The sequence below is a fragment of the Thermobia domestica genome, chromosome 7 (genome assembly GCF_964235325.1).
Source record: "Thermobia domestica chromosome 7, izTheDome1.hap1.1, whole genome shotgun sequence".
Taxonomy (NCBI): domain Eukaryota; kingdom Metazoa; phylum Arthropoda; class Insecta; order Zygentoma; family Lepismatidae; genus Thermobia; species Thermobia domestica.
The window spans coordinates 61,942,650-61,960,089 of record NC_137460.1 but is presented as its reverse complement, the minus strand read 5'-3'; the positions used below and the strand labels follow the sequence as shown (position 1 = coordinate 61,960,089).

The window sequence follows — 17,440 nt, the reverse complement described above, 5'->3', positions numbered from 1 at the left end:
TCACTGAATATGTGCAACGTGTCAGCGAATCATACAGGACCGCTGAAGCTGCAGCAATAAATAAATAAACATTCATACTTTTCCGCAATTAAAACTATAATACATAACTCCCACTGTTACATAAAAAGAAGTTCTGAACACATACTTTCTGGAAAGTCTGGATTAAGTAGGAATATATATATTCTTTTAAAACAATAATATTTTTCTTTAAAAATCCTCAAAAACCAATATACGTATTCAGCACAAGCTTCTTGACTTCATCAAGCAATCGCTTTAGTTTTACCGTAATACTCGTGGTACAAGAGTCAGTTCAGATAGGTTCAGATCCGGGATCGCGGTAGCTTAGTGGTAGAGCGTTCACCTCTGGTGCGTTGGGTCCCTGGTTCGATCTCAGCTCGCGGCAAGTGGACTGTGTGATGGACAAATACCGTGTGCGTAGGTTTTCTCGGGTTCTCCCGTTTCCTCCCCCTTATTCATTCCACCATTGCATTCATTTCTCATCAGGTGTCTTTTAGCGTAGCCGGCATAATCGACGGACGTAAAACTGAAACATGTCATTTGATGTTCGGATCCCTGTGTAACAACTATTTTTAAACAAAAGTTACAACTACTGTTTCACTTGTTAAAGTACTAGCTACTATATCCAAGTTGAAATAGAAACATAACATGACATTTTTTTTTTTTTTATTATTTGATACTAATTCTATTAGAATGCACCTACCTATCTTCTGTGATTTAATTTAAAACATTCTATATCACTAGAAAATGCTCAATGATATTCTTGTAGCATCTTACCTTTAACCGTTCAAGCCGGTTTGACGTACACTCATGTCCAAAATTATTGTCGCATGTCTATAAATGTGTTTTTTGTAGGAATATAATTTGATAACAAATTCGCCCGGTATTTCTTATAATGTTAGTATTTGTATAATTGACAAAGACATGTATGTGGCAAATTTCATGTCAAAAGAGCAGTAAATGAGAACACTAAACGAAAACAAACGTTTCTTGTCCATTTAGGAACATTGTGTTTCACTCATTCTAATTTTCGTATTTATAATTCTTTTCGTATGAAATTTACCACAAAAATACACTTCCCGATTATACACACACTATCAGTCTTAAATGTACCCTGCAAAATCATTATCAAATTATATTCTTAGAAGAAGACAGTTATAGATATGCGACAACCATTTTAGACATGAGTGTACATGTGTATGGATCTTTATAGTGCTTCTAAAGGATGTTCGACGTACACCTATACGTCCCGTGTAGTAGTGGCGAAATAATGGATATTCTGCCATCCGTTGTTTTCCTACATGAAGAAAAACGCATGTCACTCAAAAGTAGATTGTAATATGCTGCTAACTGTTGTTTTTCCTTCTTAATGCATGAAATTACGTTCAATTTTGTGACATTGTGCGAAAATTGCTGTGTTTTAGTGTTTTAAAGCTACCGCCTCTCGTAGCGGCTGATTGATATTTAACTTCCGGCTTGAGGGGTTAATTCTTTTACATATTTTTTAAACAATGAAATGAAATGAAATCTTTAAGTTTTACGTCCCACGGTTATGCCGGTTAGGCTAAAGGAGACGGTGATGATGAGTAATGAATGAAAATGGTGGAATGAAGAAAGTGGGAGGAAACGGGAGAACCCCGAGAAAACCCACGCACACGGTTTTTAAACAATGAATACAGTACATACAAATCCCAGAAATAGTTTGCTATCTTCAATATGTAGTGAATTGAAAATACACAGATTTTTAAAGAAATATTCTTAATTTCATTTTCCCCGAAAATTCAAGAACATTAAACATCGTACAATTTCAACTGAATTCATCCGATGGGGATAATACTTGGCATGGTGATAAATCTTGATCTGCTATATAACCGTGTGTAATACTAAGTTGTGCAGGCTTTTGGTTCCTGAATTATGGGCGGTCAAGTTTGGGTTACCTTTGAAAAAAAAAAAAAAGAAAGAAAGAAAGAAAGAAATCATCCGTTCTGAATCAGGCTTGGCACGGTAGTAATCCTTGACCGTGTATAAAAGAATGGGAAATACAGGATGACACAAGAACGGGATTTTTTTTAACAATCCAATAAAACCAAGAGTGATGGAAGAAAAAAAAATATTCATAGTAATAGAAACCTTAAAATTTTGCCATTTAAGAAACATTCATGGAATTTATCATTTTTTAAAAATAACGTCATTTAGATGCCGTCCTCCTATACGAATGCATTCTTGAAATCTGCTCTTCAGTCTCATTATTGACCGCTGCAACATCTCAGCTGAATATTGTGAATGTCATCCTGAATTCTCTGTCTTAACTCATCCGGAGTTCTTGGTCGACTCGTGTACACTTTACTCTTGAGATAGCCCAAGAAAAAATCACAAACGGACAAATCTGGCGACCTAGGGGGCCAGGAAACGTTACCGCTTGCTTACAAGTTGAACGCCGTGGGCTCCGTAATGCAGACTCGCGTACAACGTTAAAGTTCTGTGGAGTACGAGCACTTTTTGGTCGTCCTGTTGGTTTCTTCTTTAGGACAGATCCAGTGTCCTCAACGTTATTAATCCAACTTTTTATCGCGTGCATGATGTCATAAGTTGTAAAAACGTTGGAACTCCCTCTGCACAGCTTCCAAACTATCATTGGTTTTTTAAAACATTTTTATTTGGCTAACGCACGCTGTTGCCCGTTCTACTGAGTCATTGTTACTAAAATGGCCAAATGTTTACTTGCTCAAGGTCATTGTCCCACAGTGCTGCTGCCACTTGCTCACGGTTGCCAATGCGCATTTAAAAAACTCCCGTTATTCTGTGTCACCCGTTATTATTATGTTCAGGCTTTTGGTTCTTAAGTACCCGGCTATTTGAGGCGATCGCAAAGCGTATTTATTGCTCATGCGTATGCTTGGAATACGCTGACCATGTATTTAAATGTAGATGGCTAATCACAAACGCGAAAACAATAAAAACGCGGAGAAAACGTCAGCTCGAGCGTATTTGGTGCATTTCGGAACAATAGACCGCCTGCTGTTTAAAAGATTTCAAAAGGAAGGAAAAAAAGGAAAGACGTGTTGCCAGGCAAGGGGATTGTAGCAAGAAACAGCTGCTTGGAAGATGGTTTGTGCAGAGTATTGGAACTCTGCTATTACACACCTAGACCTGGCAAAAAGACCCGGAAACCCTGACTGGCTCACAATATGATTTACAACTCTGGTAAAAGTAAAATTACTGAATAGCCATCTTGGCCGCGTTCGCTACAGGCGGTTACGCTTTTTCAAATAGCCTAAGTCTAAGTTACACACAAAGATCTAAATCAATACATTGAGCGTAATAAAAGCTTAATAAGTACCGTTCAAATAGCAACTAAAGATCAGTCTTGGACAGAAGAAAAATCGAAAGAACAACAACTTTTTACAACTATACTATTTCACTTGTAAACATTATTTGCTTTAAATTGTATAGTACAAAATGTAATAAAATATCAATATATTTCGAGTTATCGAGTTTAATATTAACAGACCAGAATCATATTCACGAAGAAATTAAATGTCAACTAAAACCAGGAAATTCATGTTATTAATTCAGTTCAAAATCTTTTGTCGTCTCGAATTCTGTCGAGGAATTTGAAGCTTAACATAACCATGCCTGTTGTTCTGTATGGTTGCGAAACATGGTCGCTTACTCTGAGGGAAAAACATAGACTGAAAGTATTTGAGAACAAGATACTGAGACGAATATTCTGACTCAGGAGGAACGGGAATGGTGGATGCCGGAAGCTTCATAACGAGGAACTACCTAATTTATACGGTTTACCAAACATTGTTAGGGTCGTCAAGTCTAGGAGGCTTAGGTGGGTAGATCATGTATCCAGAGTGGAAGAAAGTAGGAACGCTTTCGAAGTCTTAACTGGAAGACCAATCGGAAAACGCCCATTAGGGAGATCTAGGCCCAGATGGGAGTACAATATTAAGATGGATGTCGAAGAAATAGGAATACAAAGTAGAAACTGCATTCAGTTGACTAAGAATAGAAGTCAATGGAAAGCTTGTGTGAATCTCCGAGTTCCATAGGCCATAGAGTTAGTTACTTATTACCTACGTACATGTGATATTCCTACAGATTGTATCTTAAAACTTTTTCAATTTTAGCTTGATTATAATTACATGTTTTCAAAACTTAAGCTTTTCTATAATGTTGTCTAAAACATATTGTAAAAAAATTATTTAAAATCCTTTTTAAAATTATAACTTTTCTGTCTTTGTGTTAAATGTACATAATGTGATTAGGTGATAGTAAAAGCAAAAACATTTTTGGTGATAAAAAAGGCATATATATATATATATATATATATATATATATATATATATATATGTGTGTGTGTGTGTGTGTGTGTGTGTGAGTGCAGTGTTGGGGAAGTTACTTGTAAAAATGTAACCCGTTAGTAACGCGTTACTTGTCCCAAAAAAGTAACTATTACTTTACTTCGAAAGTAACGCGTTACTTTTAGGTCCGAAACTTTAAATATGTAAAAAAAATATTACTTCAATTTTCCGTACTACCATTACTCCAGCTATTATTATTATTATTATTGCACGTTCTGAATCGCTTTATGTAAATGCAGGAAAAATTTTTATTTGATATATGAACATTTTCATATAATGTAATATTGATAAAATGCCATACTGCGTTACTCGTAGGGATGGACACGAGCGAGTTCGAGCGGGTTTTCTTTGAAACTCGATTCGACTAGAAACAGACATCTTTGAGCTCGACCCGAGAACTCGGCTCGAAAAATTTCCTCCAACTCGACTCGAATTGGGGTCGAATTTCGAGTCGAGCCGAGCCAAATCTGGTGTGAGTTTCGAGTACATTCTTCAAGTATATTACATAGACAATATAATTATTATCAATAACACTACTACTACTACATATTATTATTATTATTATTATTATTATTATTATTATTATTATTATTATTATTATTAATTATAACAACACTGTATATAAACATGAAAGATAGGCGGTTTGTATTTGAAATCTAAAAAACTAGTTGATTGCCAACCTCGGTAATCGTGAAGTCTAGAAGTCAAGGACATTGTTCACGAGCTTCTGAATTTGGGTTGAGGGTCTAGGTTGAGTATTCGGGCTCGAGCCAAACACTGTTAGAAGTTATAGGGCACTGACCAAATATCTTCAAAACTGCTCTGCCCGGGTTTAGAATTGTCAACGACTCGAGCAGCTCGGCTCGCAGCTCATTCACTATCGACCCGAACCGAGAAGTGAGCCGAGCCAACAGCTCACCCAACCGACTCAGCTAGAGCCCTCGGCTCAGTTGAGCCGAATCGAGCAGATGGCTCATCCCTACCAAGCCAGCTAGAGCCAATGGTTCACCCCCAAGCGAGCCGGCTCGAGGCATCTTCTCAGTTGAGCCGAGCCGAGCTGAGCTTGTTTTAAAAAATATCTTGTGGTCTCACTATTGAGACGAGACGGGATGGAGCAGTGTCCCCTTTCGTGAGCAACACTAAAAGTATTTCATATTACTGTTTAGCTTACATTTCTCATGGCTTTCGCTTTCCAGTGTAATCAGGCCATGATTTCAAGACGAGTTAAAACGAACGAGCCATTTATCAAACTCGACTGGACTCGAGTTTTAGCTTGACTCGTGCACATCCCTTTGCGTTAGAAAAATAGTTGCTTATCATTATTCTGCTAAACTAATTATAGAATAATAACAATGTTGTTATGTAAAATTAAAAATACAGAATATTGAGAAACACTACACTACAAATAACAAAATGAGAACACATGAACTGGGGGTGAATCAAAACTTGCCAAAATCGATACATGCTTTCTAAAGCTAGTTTCAAACTCTATAATCAACGGGACTCTAGGATAAGCAAACTGATCTGAAAGAACTCCGATATTACATACCATCAGTAAACTATTTTCTAGTAATAAAGTAGACCTGCTCATCAGAACACAGTTTATTGATATTAACCCCTTACTATATATCGTTAATTATGGCATCCTAATTGTTGATAAATATTTCCCGCCGGGGCACTTCAGACTTTACTTTTAAATTCTGTCCACCATCATCCTCAGCTCTTAAGAAAAAAATATTCTTTCAAATGTTCGAACGGTAAAATATTTTCGTTTTCCATCTTTATAAAAACAACACCAATCAAAGTAAAATAGACTACCGGTGTAATTGCAGTCCTAGTTCACTCACTGAATGTATTGATTTGGAGCTGTCAAAATCTACGACAAAATCTTCCAGGTGCTCGCAATCAGTACACGTGATTTCCCTAAGGCTGTCCTCATCTTCCAAAAGCAGCAAGTAGCACTACGAACTTATCTATTTCTCAGTGTGTCGGTGACTGTCGGTCACTGACATACGTAGTTCATGCTCGAGTGTTTCATTCTAAAAAATTCACTTACAAGGAAGAAACATTTGTTTCCGTAAAAAAAAGAATACCTATATTGTAGTTACTCATCCGAAATGTAACGCGAAAAAAGTAACGCAAACTAGGTACGTTACTTAAAAATTTGTAACGCGTTACCGTTACAGTTAGTTTGGAAAAATGTAATGCGTTACTAGGAAGCGTTACTTAAAAAGTAACGCGTTACGTTACTTCCCAAGACTGTATATATATATATATATATATATATATATATATATATATATATATATATATATATATATATATATATATATATATATATATATATATATCTGTGTGTGTGTGTGTGTGTGTGTGTGTGTGTGTCTGTGTGTATAAATTTTATGAAGTACTACAACTAAAACATAAGTTTGACTTTTTACGTATTAAATTCAATTCACTATGAACTTTTTTTGTACACTCATATCCAAAATAATTGTCGCATATCTATAACTGTCTTCTTGTAAGAATATAATTTGATAATGATTTTGTAGTGTACTTTTAATACTGATACTATGTGTATAATTGGGAAATGTATATTTGTGGTAAATTTCATACGAAAAGAATTATAAATACGAAAATTAGAATGAGTAAAACAAAATGTTGCTAAATGGACAAGAAAGATTTCTTTATGTTCTTCTTTATGTTGTATTGTTCTTATTTACTGCTCTTTTGACATCAAATTTGTCACATACCTGTCTTTGCCGATTATACACATACTAACATTATAAGAAATACCGGGAGGATTGGTTATCAAATTATATTCCTACAAAAAAACATATTTATAGACATGCGACAATAATTTTGGACATGAGTGTACATATGTTCCGTTAGATCTAGAACCCAAGGTCTTCTTGAAAAGTTTTGATTTAATAATAATTAAAAAAACAATTTTTTGACTATAATGTATTTTGCAAAAGACATAAATTTAATCACCCTTTGACATTGATATTTCTGTTTCAGGAACGCTTGTAGAAATTCTTCTATCCTTCTCAGCATGGACAAACATGGAGAAGATATTTGATATCAGCAGCACCAAAGATGCTTTGTTACCACTTCATGGTGTTCGTGTCTTTAGCATGTTATGGATTATTGGCTTTCATGTCTGCTCGATATCTTTCAACTATTCTGGTAACATTAAAACGAAGAATATATTTTTTAAATCACGATAGTTAGTCATTAGCTTCAAGAGTATGAATTTCTCTGGTTTCTTAAGTAATTATCTTTAAAAAAAATTCCCGTATGTCCAAGGACATGTATTAACCCCTTGTGTCCCGGTGATATTCATTTTATGTCATAAAATACTTAGTTTCAAAATACCAGTGACATCTATGGGAATGTCATGAAAACGTATCCTTTATTAAGGGTCGTATTCATTCTGAGATGATGAAATTTTTTAGTGGTTGCAAGGCACGAGTTAATTCTACTATTTCTCCTTAGATGACAGCACTTTACTGACAGAAAAAAAAAACAAAATGTTTTGTCTCAGTAGATAGCAGACCTAAGGAAGTATTCAATTGCGACATACATGTGTTTGTTTTGACGATGAACAATTGGCAACTTCGAGATTATATTTCGAGATTGGAAAAAAAGGAAAAAAAAACTTTTGTATTTGATATGCGAACAGTGTTACCAACCTCAAGCAGCATAAAATCCCTTTAGAATATCAAAATTTCCCTCTTTTAGTCCAAATGTTCCATAACGCAAGTATTTTTTTAAAAATCAGTAAGTGAATGTTCTTCTCGAGGGAGCACAATAACAATAGCTATGTTCTATATAACGGTGTAGATAGTCTTTTAACAATAAATGAAAATCTGATATTACAGCACGCACATCGGAAACTGACACTTAGAACGCAAGGGCTTAATTAGGAAATTTGCACGTTTGATGTTAAGTGTCGAATTGTGAGTTAAAAAGGTTGTGGTTCATAGTTGCTAATGTATTGTGGCGGACAGAAGTCTTTGATCAAATAATGGCGACTGCTTTGAAAGAAATGCAGAATATGATAATTAAATCTGTCATATCTGTAGTTTGGTGTGGAGAAGAGACAAACTTCTAAACCAAAGGTTTAAGAACAACTCAAGTTTAAGAACAACTCAAGCGAAAGAAATTTTGAAACGAAGAAATATAGTGTAAACCTTTGTAAGCGTAGGCATTATTATTATTATTATTATTATTATTATTATTATTATTATTATTATTATTATTATTATTATTATTATTATTATTATTATTATTATTATTATTAAAATTTTGAGACTTCAATATTACGTCCTATTCCAATCCAAATAAGTATACTGAAGTTGATAAAAAAAAGGAAAAGAAATTGATTTGCATCCTGTGTAGGATGAATTGCCTTAGAAAAGATTCTTTGGAAGAATCAGTGTCCGGAAGGAAAAGATGCTAATAAGGTGTCAGCTCCTGGACAATATGAAAATCGAAACATCGGATGCCTTAACAGAAACTAAGTAGGATTTGTCTTCATCACGATACATAGTAACGCCTTTTCTCACGGTAAAAGACTTTGGATTATGTATGCGCTACATTGATATTTTAACAAAATACACATACAAATATAAAAAATGAATAGTTCCTATTTACAAATTTTGATTGGACAGATATACGGTACGTGTTGGAAATGGCGAAGGAAAATATTATTATTATTTCTAGTAATAGTGCAAGAAGTTAGAAACAATTCCACAATGAAACAGTAACGTTCAAACACATTTATGAGTATGACTCATACATAATTCAATAATCCCTGAAATACAAAGTAACAAAATAGCGTATAAGATTCAGTCTACAGAGCAATTGTTACTTAAAGAATGCATATACACTATTTCGAGAATCCAGATAAGACGAAAAATGTTTACGATACTTTTCGTCTCGTCTCGATTCTCATCTCCAAAGCAAGACGATAAGTTGACTTAGGCTTGTTCCGTCTCGAATGTAAAATGATAATTATCGTCCCGTTTTTGTTCGTTTTGTTTTAGAAACGAGATGAGAAATTCCTCTTCTCGTGGGCAACATTAAACAAAACCGAAATATTCTTGTCACCCTGTCACGTTCCTGCTTGTAATGGTATGACCTGAGCGATAATAAGCTCCTAACTTTTAATCTTCTACAAGGTAATTATTATTATTATTAGTTCATTATTATTATTATTATTATTATTATTATTATTATTATTATTATTATTATTATTATTATTATTATTATTATTCCTCAAGATTTGATGGTTCAAGTATTGAAACTAATAATAATAATATTAGTGAAAATAATAATACGTGTCTCTTCCCCGACGTGGATTCGATCGGAGTACCTCCAGATTACTGGTCGAGCAGTTTGACTACTTTTTTTTGAACGTGTGTCAATAACTTACTTGACCTACTTATAATTAATTTTACTTGCTTTACTCTTTTAAGTGGCTTTTCCAATCCCGTAGAACGACAGGAACACGGACACAGAAACATCGAAGACAGTTGAAATCACAAAGGCTCTCCCACCGGGAATTGAACCCGGGACTCCGATCACTAAACCATGATCACTACGCAGTAAGTGTTTCGTCTTTAGTGTGTTTACGTTAGGTTTCTTTGCCTCCGCTTACAAAGGTTTACATTATATTCCTTTATTTCAAAATTTCTTTCGTATTTCTTTTATCATGATATAAGTCAATGATCTTTGACATAGTTTATATTAATAACTTGAGTTGTTCTTGAACCTTTGGTTCACAAGTTTGTCCCTTCTCCACACCAAACTACAGATATGACAGATTTAATTCTCATACTCTGCATTTGTTTCACAGCAGTCGCCATTAACTGATCAAGAACTTCTAACCGCCACGATACAAAGGTAATCAAGAAAGTTCTGTCCCCTTACACCCACCACCTTTGAACATCGATATGTCACCTAAGACATACATAGAAGATCAAAATTAGTCCACATCGGCATCGACGACCTTCTGCCAACGTTCTGGAAGGCCATGGATTCCATCGCGGTAGAACTTGGTGATCCGTGAAGCGCAGAAGGTATCAAGTGCATGTTGCACCTCTACTAGGGATTTGAACTGATGTTCTCTAAGATGATTGTCCAAGGAAGGGAACAGATGATAATCGGACAGTGCAATGTCCGGGGAGTATGGTGGATGCAATAGTGTTTCCCATCCAAGGTGTAGAATGGTGTGCCGGCTCATCCTACACGTTAAAAATATACTTTCTTAAATCTGAGAAACTAATTCTTATCTGTGCACCAAGAAAATATTTTCTTAGAAATAAGAGTTTGAAATTCTCATTAATGAGAAATGAAGAAAAGTAGGGGAGGTTGTATAAAGTGGAACGAGACACCATACTGTTGCTTTTTTTAATGAATTAGAATTGCTAAATCTTGTTTTCAAGAAAATATTGCCACGGTGCACAGATAAGAAAAAGTTTATTTTACAATGTAGATACGTATGGCTTAGCGTTGTCCTGTAACAGAAGGACCCTTTGCGATTCAGAAATGCTGGCCCCAGAGATTTGCGCTTTTCTTGTACACGGCTCAACTGTTTACAGTACACAATTGCATTGATGCTCTAACCAGCTGGTAGCAGTTTCCGACGCACGATGCCGCGAGCAGTCCACCAAACACACAGGAGGACCTTCTTCTGGTGCTGTGCTGGTTCCGGCTGTTTTGGAACCGATCATAGGATGCTAACCAACGATGACGGCGTCGTGGAGCTTCGTATAGGACTTACCTCTTATCACATGTGAACAACCTATCCAGAAGTGGCTCCCTTCTTAGATGAGACACGAAAGAACCACAGATGTCGGCTCGCGTTGCATTTCGTACCCGGAGTCAAATCATATGGGACCCATCGACCCAACTTGTAGTACTTTTCAAGTTGATGTAGTTGCTGCCGAATGGTTTTTCCACTCACACTGAATTGTAATTCCAGTTCCTCACATGTACGGCCACTGTTCGCCTCAATTGCTGCCTGAAGATCTTCATTTTGTACATTTGTTGGTCTTCTGTCACGTGGTGCATCTTCGAGTGTTCGTCACCTTTCTTAAACTTTTTAAACAACCGCTGCACTGTCCGCGCATTCACGACACTCTCATCAAAGGCCTGGCATATCTTCCGCCCCACTGCAGTGGCATTTGACCCCAGTTTGAACTTGTACAGCGGGGGACACTTCTAAATGGTACACCTTAGCCGTAAATCTCCATATGGCTGTACCATTTAGAAGTGTCCCCCGCTGTACAGCATATACGCCGTTATTATGCTCTGTGGAGGTCCTATGTTCACTCTGTCCTTACGCAAGTTCTCGGTGTAACTGAACTGCCACAATCAGGTAGCATGTTGGATATACCCACACCAACAACTGACCTTCGCCTTATCTCCAATTGCATTCGGCTTACGGTGTAAGTGCCAATAGAACACAGACCTCCAAAGAAAGCGACAGAACTTTTTTGGTTACCTTTATAGTATATACCTAATGTAAATGCAACGAACATAATAATCATTTGTCCCTATCAAATTTATGTAGGCATGCTTTTCATAGAGTGAATTAATCTTTTTATATATCTCCTTTATACTGATTGATTAATTTTATTTTTCTTTCTTCAATTTACAAGATTAGCTGCCATTTCTGTTAGAATTATGGTGGTGAGGTGATTTTGAGTTTAACGTCCCGTTCAGCAGCGAGGCTATATGAGAAGTGGACATACTGATTAACGTGGCATCCGAACCACATGAGCTCCCGCCGGGATTCGAACCCGGGTCTGCCACGCCAGAGGCGGGTACGCTAACCACTTAGCCACAAATGAGCTCTCTATTAGAATTATCTTCGACGTACAATTAATATTAAATACTTCTTTTCTCTTTAGTTGCTATTCTATAATAATTAACTTAACCCTCGGACTACCAACGGGGTGTACTTTGTGCCCATCTCAGTATATTTTTTTGTAATTATTTTTCTAATCGTTTCTTTAAAAGTGTAAGAAAATATGTTATTGCTCTATATGTTTAGGTAGAGCGTATACCATACGGGTATTCAATTTGAACCTAGGTGTGTCTCATAAATTTGCTATTTTAAGTTGATGGGCACAAAGTATCTTCACCCCTTGGTAGGAGATGAGACTCATTTAGAATTGTCACTCCTAGATGGCAGCATAATAAATAGCTGTTAGTCTCTCCCTGTGTCCTGTTCACTTCAGTCACTGTAAATTGTTGTGAGTTTCTAATTAGTTTCTTTTACGAGATATATTTAATCTTACCAAGTGAGCACAAAATACCCCTTCCCTTGGTAGTCCGTATTATAAAAAATACCTAGGTAGTGTGAGGGTTAACATCATTTAATTCCTTGCACTTCTTTTGTTCAAAAAATATCTTTCTTTTTTCCAGATAACAAAGGTCTTCGAAATTTGCTTCAGAATAATTCAACATTCCAAGGAGTAGTAGGTGCAACATTTGCTGTGGATAATTTCTTTCTTGTAAGGTGAGTCCAATTGGTGAATTAAAAAAAAAAAAAAAATACCTGTTTTCATTTTGGAACTTTTCATTACATACATTGTCAATACGTGGTTCCTTTCGTTGTATGTCATGTTTTAGCTATGGGGAGAGAACACTTACAATGATTGAAATTGAAATATAATACAAAACACGACTTACTGATATTTGTCAACTTTGCCTTGGAGAAAAGACATGGAGTGCCTGAGAATAAATGTTTGATGCTACTTCCAAGCAATATTTCAGGACGTGGCCCATATATGTGCGGGGAGGGGGAGGGATTTCTCCGATAGCACTCAACGTGAGTCAGCAGTACTTTCACCCATCTTGTGTTGAAAATTCTCCTCTCCCGGAGAAAATCTTCTGAAATCATCACTGCTTCCATGTACTTCCGGAACTTGAATTTGTTGTGCTAAGTATTTCCACGTCCATCACATATTTTTTCAGTTGCTCTGTAAGAGTAGCTCCAGAGATTATTTTTGTATGATTTTCCTTCCGTGTACCACAACAGACAATAATCAAAAAATGTTAAGCCAGGATCAGGGAAGGAGGACACAAGTTACTGAATATAAAGTGAATACAAAAAAACTTCTCTTAATATTTCTATAAGTTTCATTGGAGGTGTGATGAGAGTGGCCATGTCTTTTTCCAGTCAAAGTCATACTCCTCTTTGTTATAATAGGAAAATCCTGTAAACTGTATAATTAGTTCGCGATATTATAGTATTGTCCACCATTGTGTCGAAAAATTCAGGCCCAACGATTTGTACTGTTCTCCACAAGACGAGACGAGAAGAGAAATAAGGTTTTCCCGTCTCGTCTCCAAAATTTTATAAAAGTCTCGTAACGATACTCTGGAAAGCATTTTCTCGTCCTATCTTGAAAATTTCTCGTCTCGCTCTGTGAATTTATGTACAAGATTTGTGCCCTGTTTATAATTTCGTTTAGAAGCTATCAGAAACCTTTCGCGACGCGACAGGTCCATGGGTATGATAGCGATATTTAAACCATATTTACTATTCGAGTGTAATATGTACTGGCTTGCGTAGTTTTAAAGTTGATTTAGGATTGAGATTTCTGGGCTTTCGATATTTAAGGCCATTTAACCCGTCACGTTTTGAGGAATGGCGTCCATCAGCGAGCGCACTATCCGGGGAAAGGGAAGGAGGGAAACGGCCTGGGACCTATAAGTTAGGTACCACCTGGCATTTGCCTGATGTGAATGAGGAAAACCCAGGAAAACCTCATTCAGGGTGGCTGGCCTGAAAAAAGCGTTTTACACTTTTTCGACTGAGCGCCCCCACTGGGACCGCTCGCACTAGTTTTAAAGTTGATAAATGCCCTACACTGTATCCATACCAACCAACTAACTAACTCTATGGCCTATGGAACCCGAAGTTTCAATGCCGCGCTCACAAAAGCCTTCTGACTTCTATCTTTGGCCAACTGGATCCAATTTTTATTTTTTATTCCTATTTCTGCGATATCCATCTTAATATTGTCCTCCCATTTGCGCCTAGGTCTTCCTAGTGGTCGTTTTCCGATTGGTACAGTATTCTAGTCAAGACTCTGAAAGCGTTTCTACTTTCTTCCATCCTAGCTACATGACCTGCCCACCTCAGCCTCCTAGATTTGATGACCCAAACAATGTTTGGTAAACCGTATAAATTATGTAGTTCCTCGTTATGAAGTTTCCGCCATATCCCATTTCCGTTCCTGTTGGGTTCGAATATTCGTCTCAGGACTTTATTCTCAAATACTTTCAGTTTGTGTTCTTCCCTTAAAGTACGCGACCATGTTTCACAATCATACAGAACAACAGGCACGATTATCGTTTTATATATTTTAGCTTCAAATTCCTCGGCCGAATTAGTGACGATAAGAGATTTTGAACTAAATAATAACACGAATTCCCTGCTTTTAGTAATACAGTCATGATATTAATATACAAATCATGTAAAACTAAAATAGTGTTTGCGATCTAAAACTTCTCGTTTCGTCGCGCAGACGAATTGTGTGTTTCGTCTCGTCTCGAATTTGTCGACTCTTCCCTCGTTTTCGATACATGAGACGAAACATGTCTAGTTTCGTAGACAACATTAACAATATGGCACCATGCAATACAAAACTGTATCTTCTGAGGATGTAGTGGTAGGTTGTGTAATACAGACCAAGCTTTGTTTTATGTAAAAAAAACAAAACTTTATCGGTATTTTAACAGAATTATCTCAAATTAATGATATTTGAATCAACGACGGCACTTTATTCTTATCCTCCTGTCCAGTTCTTTCTGTTCTTGTATAGTGGGTGTTCTACAAAGGGAAAGATACAAGCTAGAAGCTACGCACAGTTCTGTGTGCTGTCCCAAACCAAATGTGAACTTTATTATTTGAAGCGATGACTGTCTTTAGATTCATTAACATAAATAAGTGTGCTTTGATTGCTTAAAAATATCCCTAGATATTGTTTCAAATATATCTGATGCATAATTCACTATGCTTGATATTTTACGAATTCTAAGAATGAGGAATGTACAATGTCTGAGTATTACTGACAATTTCATATTTTATGTTGGGTCAGTGTGGAAAATACTAAGTCTAATTTCATTTCTTTGTTTCAGTGGCTTACTGGTGTCGTATCTCTATTTTCGGCGATATTCCAAAATGCAACAAGAGGAACGCAGCAGCTCAAAAGCGATAAAAGAACATTTCTCGGATTATTTTTCACAATTGATCCGTCGATTTTTCAGGTAAAAATTTCGTCCATTTTGAGTTTATTTCAGCAACTGTCATTTTGTCACGAATTTGTCTTTTTGACACTACAAGGTCGAGGTTCAAAGAGTAATAAGATTGATTCTGTAAAATTGGTTTGGTTCAAGATATGCTTACATACTTACACTTAAAATCCTTTGAAATATTATCACTGAGCATCAATACACCGTTTCAGTGGTTCTATATTGGTTTACCTGGAAAGTTTGAAGAAAGTTTTTCAAAATATTCATCACGGCACATTTAACAGTTGAAAAGGTGTGTACTTTCACGCCACATGTCTCGGCGCATTTTCATGCTGAAGAACCCAGGTGCTGGTGATTTCCTTGATTCTGTTCTTACAGCGTTTTAACAACATCTACGTAGAATATCGCGTTAACCGTTGTCCAATAAGTTCCAACTCCTTATTTACAACAGTTATAGAGTTAAGAAAGGCAATGGAGGTCGATTTCATCTTTGATTTCTTCATTCGAAGTTTAATTGATTAAGAAAACTTGGTAGTGTACTATTCAGAGTACGACGATATCCTTTTTCTTCTTTGAACATTTTGCACCGCAGAAACACTTGTGCTCTTGATAAAGCACTCTTCCCAAAGGCAATTTTTATCATAGAAAGCGTCTCATATGCAAGTGTTATACAAAACTTTATCATGTACACTCTACCCTACTTTAATAGTTAATCTTTACTCAATGCCTGTCTGCCAATTCTGCAAGTAGTTCGTATTCTGTAATGCCCAAGTCAATTAACAAGGAATCGATCGTTTATCGAACGATCATTAACCGTCACGCACAGAGGAGACTCTGCCTTGTTGCCCTTCTAACTGATAAAATCAATCTCATTATTTTTCGCACAGACTTTGTATAAACTATCGGTGTACCTCATAACAGAAGAATGTTGAATTATATAAGTAAATATCTGTGTAATCAAGGGTGCTCATTCCTTGGTCAAATTGACCCTGCGAGTATTTCAATTCATTTTTCTGTGCCTTCTACACCTTTTCTACAGTTGTCCTTTTATGAGTTCTCATATCATTATTTGTGCTTATAATTGCTGGTATGAAATAATATTTTTGTGTACAAATATTTCTTTATTACGTGATATTTAACAAACACCCCTTTTTTACACTTTGTGGGTCAGATTGACCCTTACACTTTTTGAAATCTTTCTCCTTACATGGGAAACAAAAAAGTCATTGATAAATGAAAATTGTTTATCATTGTTGCAGTGAAGTTAAAATGAGTAATTAAATATTTATAAAAGAATAAGAAACGAAGAAGAAGAAGAAGAAGAAGAAGAAAATATCGTTTGTTACACTGAGCTTCCATATTTGTTTCAGATGTACAGTTTCTTGTGGTTCACTGGTCGAATTTCATACATAAATCCATAATGAGTGCTTTGACGGAAGAAGAAATATTGAATGAGCTGCTTGTAGAAGAAAGTGAAGATGACGAATCTGAACTTGAAACTATGACAATGTCTCCTTCGGAATCTTTCACGCCAGACTCGAGTGATGAATATCATAATGGAAGTGATAGCGAAGAAGACATTCCCCTTGCCACTCGCCTTGTAAACCGTATGTCATCTCAACCGGATAGACATTATATTTCCAAGGACGATAGTGTTTGGAGCGAGTGTCTCCCTAAATGTTCAAAGACTCGTGCCTATAATGTTGTAAGAAACAATCCCGGTACTGATAACCATGTTACTGTGACTACACCGAAAAGTGCACTTGGCTATT

The 17,440-nt window shown here is 36.2% G+C and overlaps 1 protein-coding gene across 1 annotated transcript in view; it reads left to right on the top strand.

Moving 5' to 3' along the window:
- LOC145690159 (nose resistant to fluoxetine protein 6-like) overlaps nucleotides 1-17,440 on the top strand; it is a 120,381-nt gene that overhangs the window by 71,671 nt on the left and 31,270 nt on the right. Inside the window, exons 5-7 of the mRNA XM_081764770.1 lie at nucleotides 7,413-7,580; nucleotides 12,831-12,924; nucleotides 15,555-15,683. Coding sequence (XP_081620896.1) covers nucleotides 7,413-7,580; nucleotides 12,831-12,924; nucleotides 15,555-15,683 — 391 coding nt within the window. The remainder of the gene's footprint in view (nucleotides 1-7,412; nucleotides 7,581-12,830; nucleotides 12,925-15,554; nucleotides 15,684-17,440) is intronic.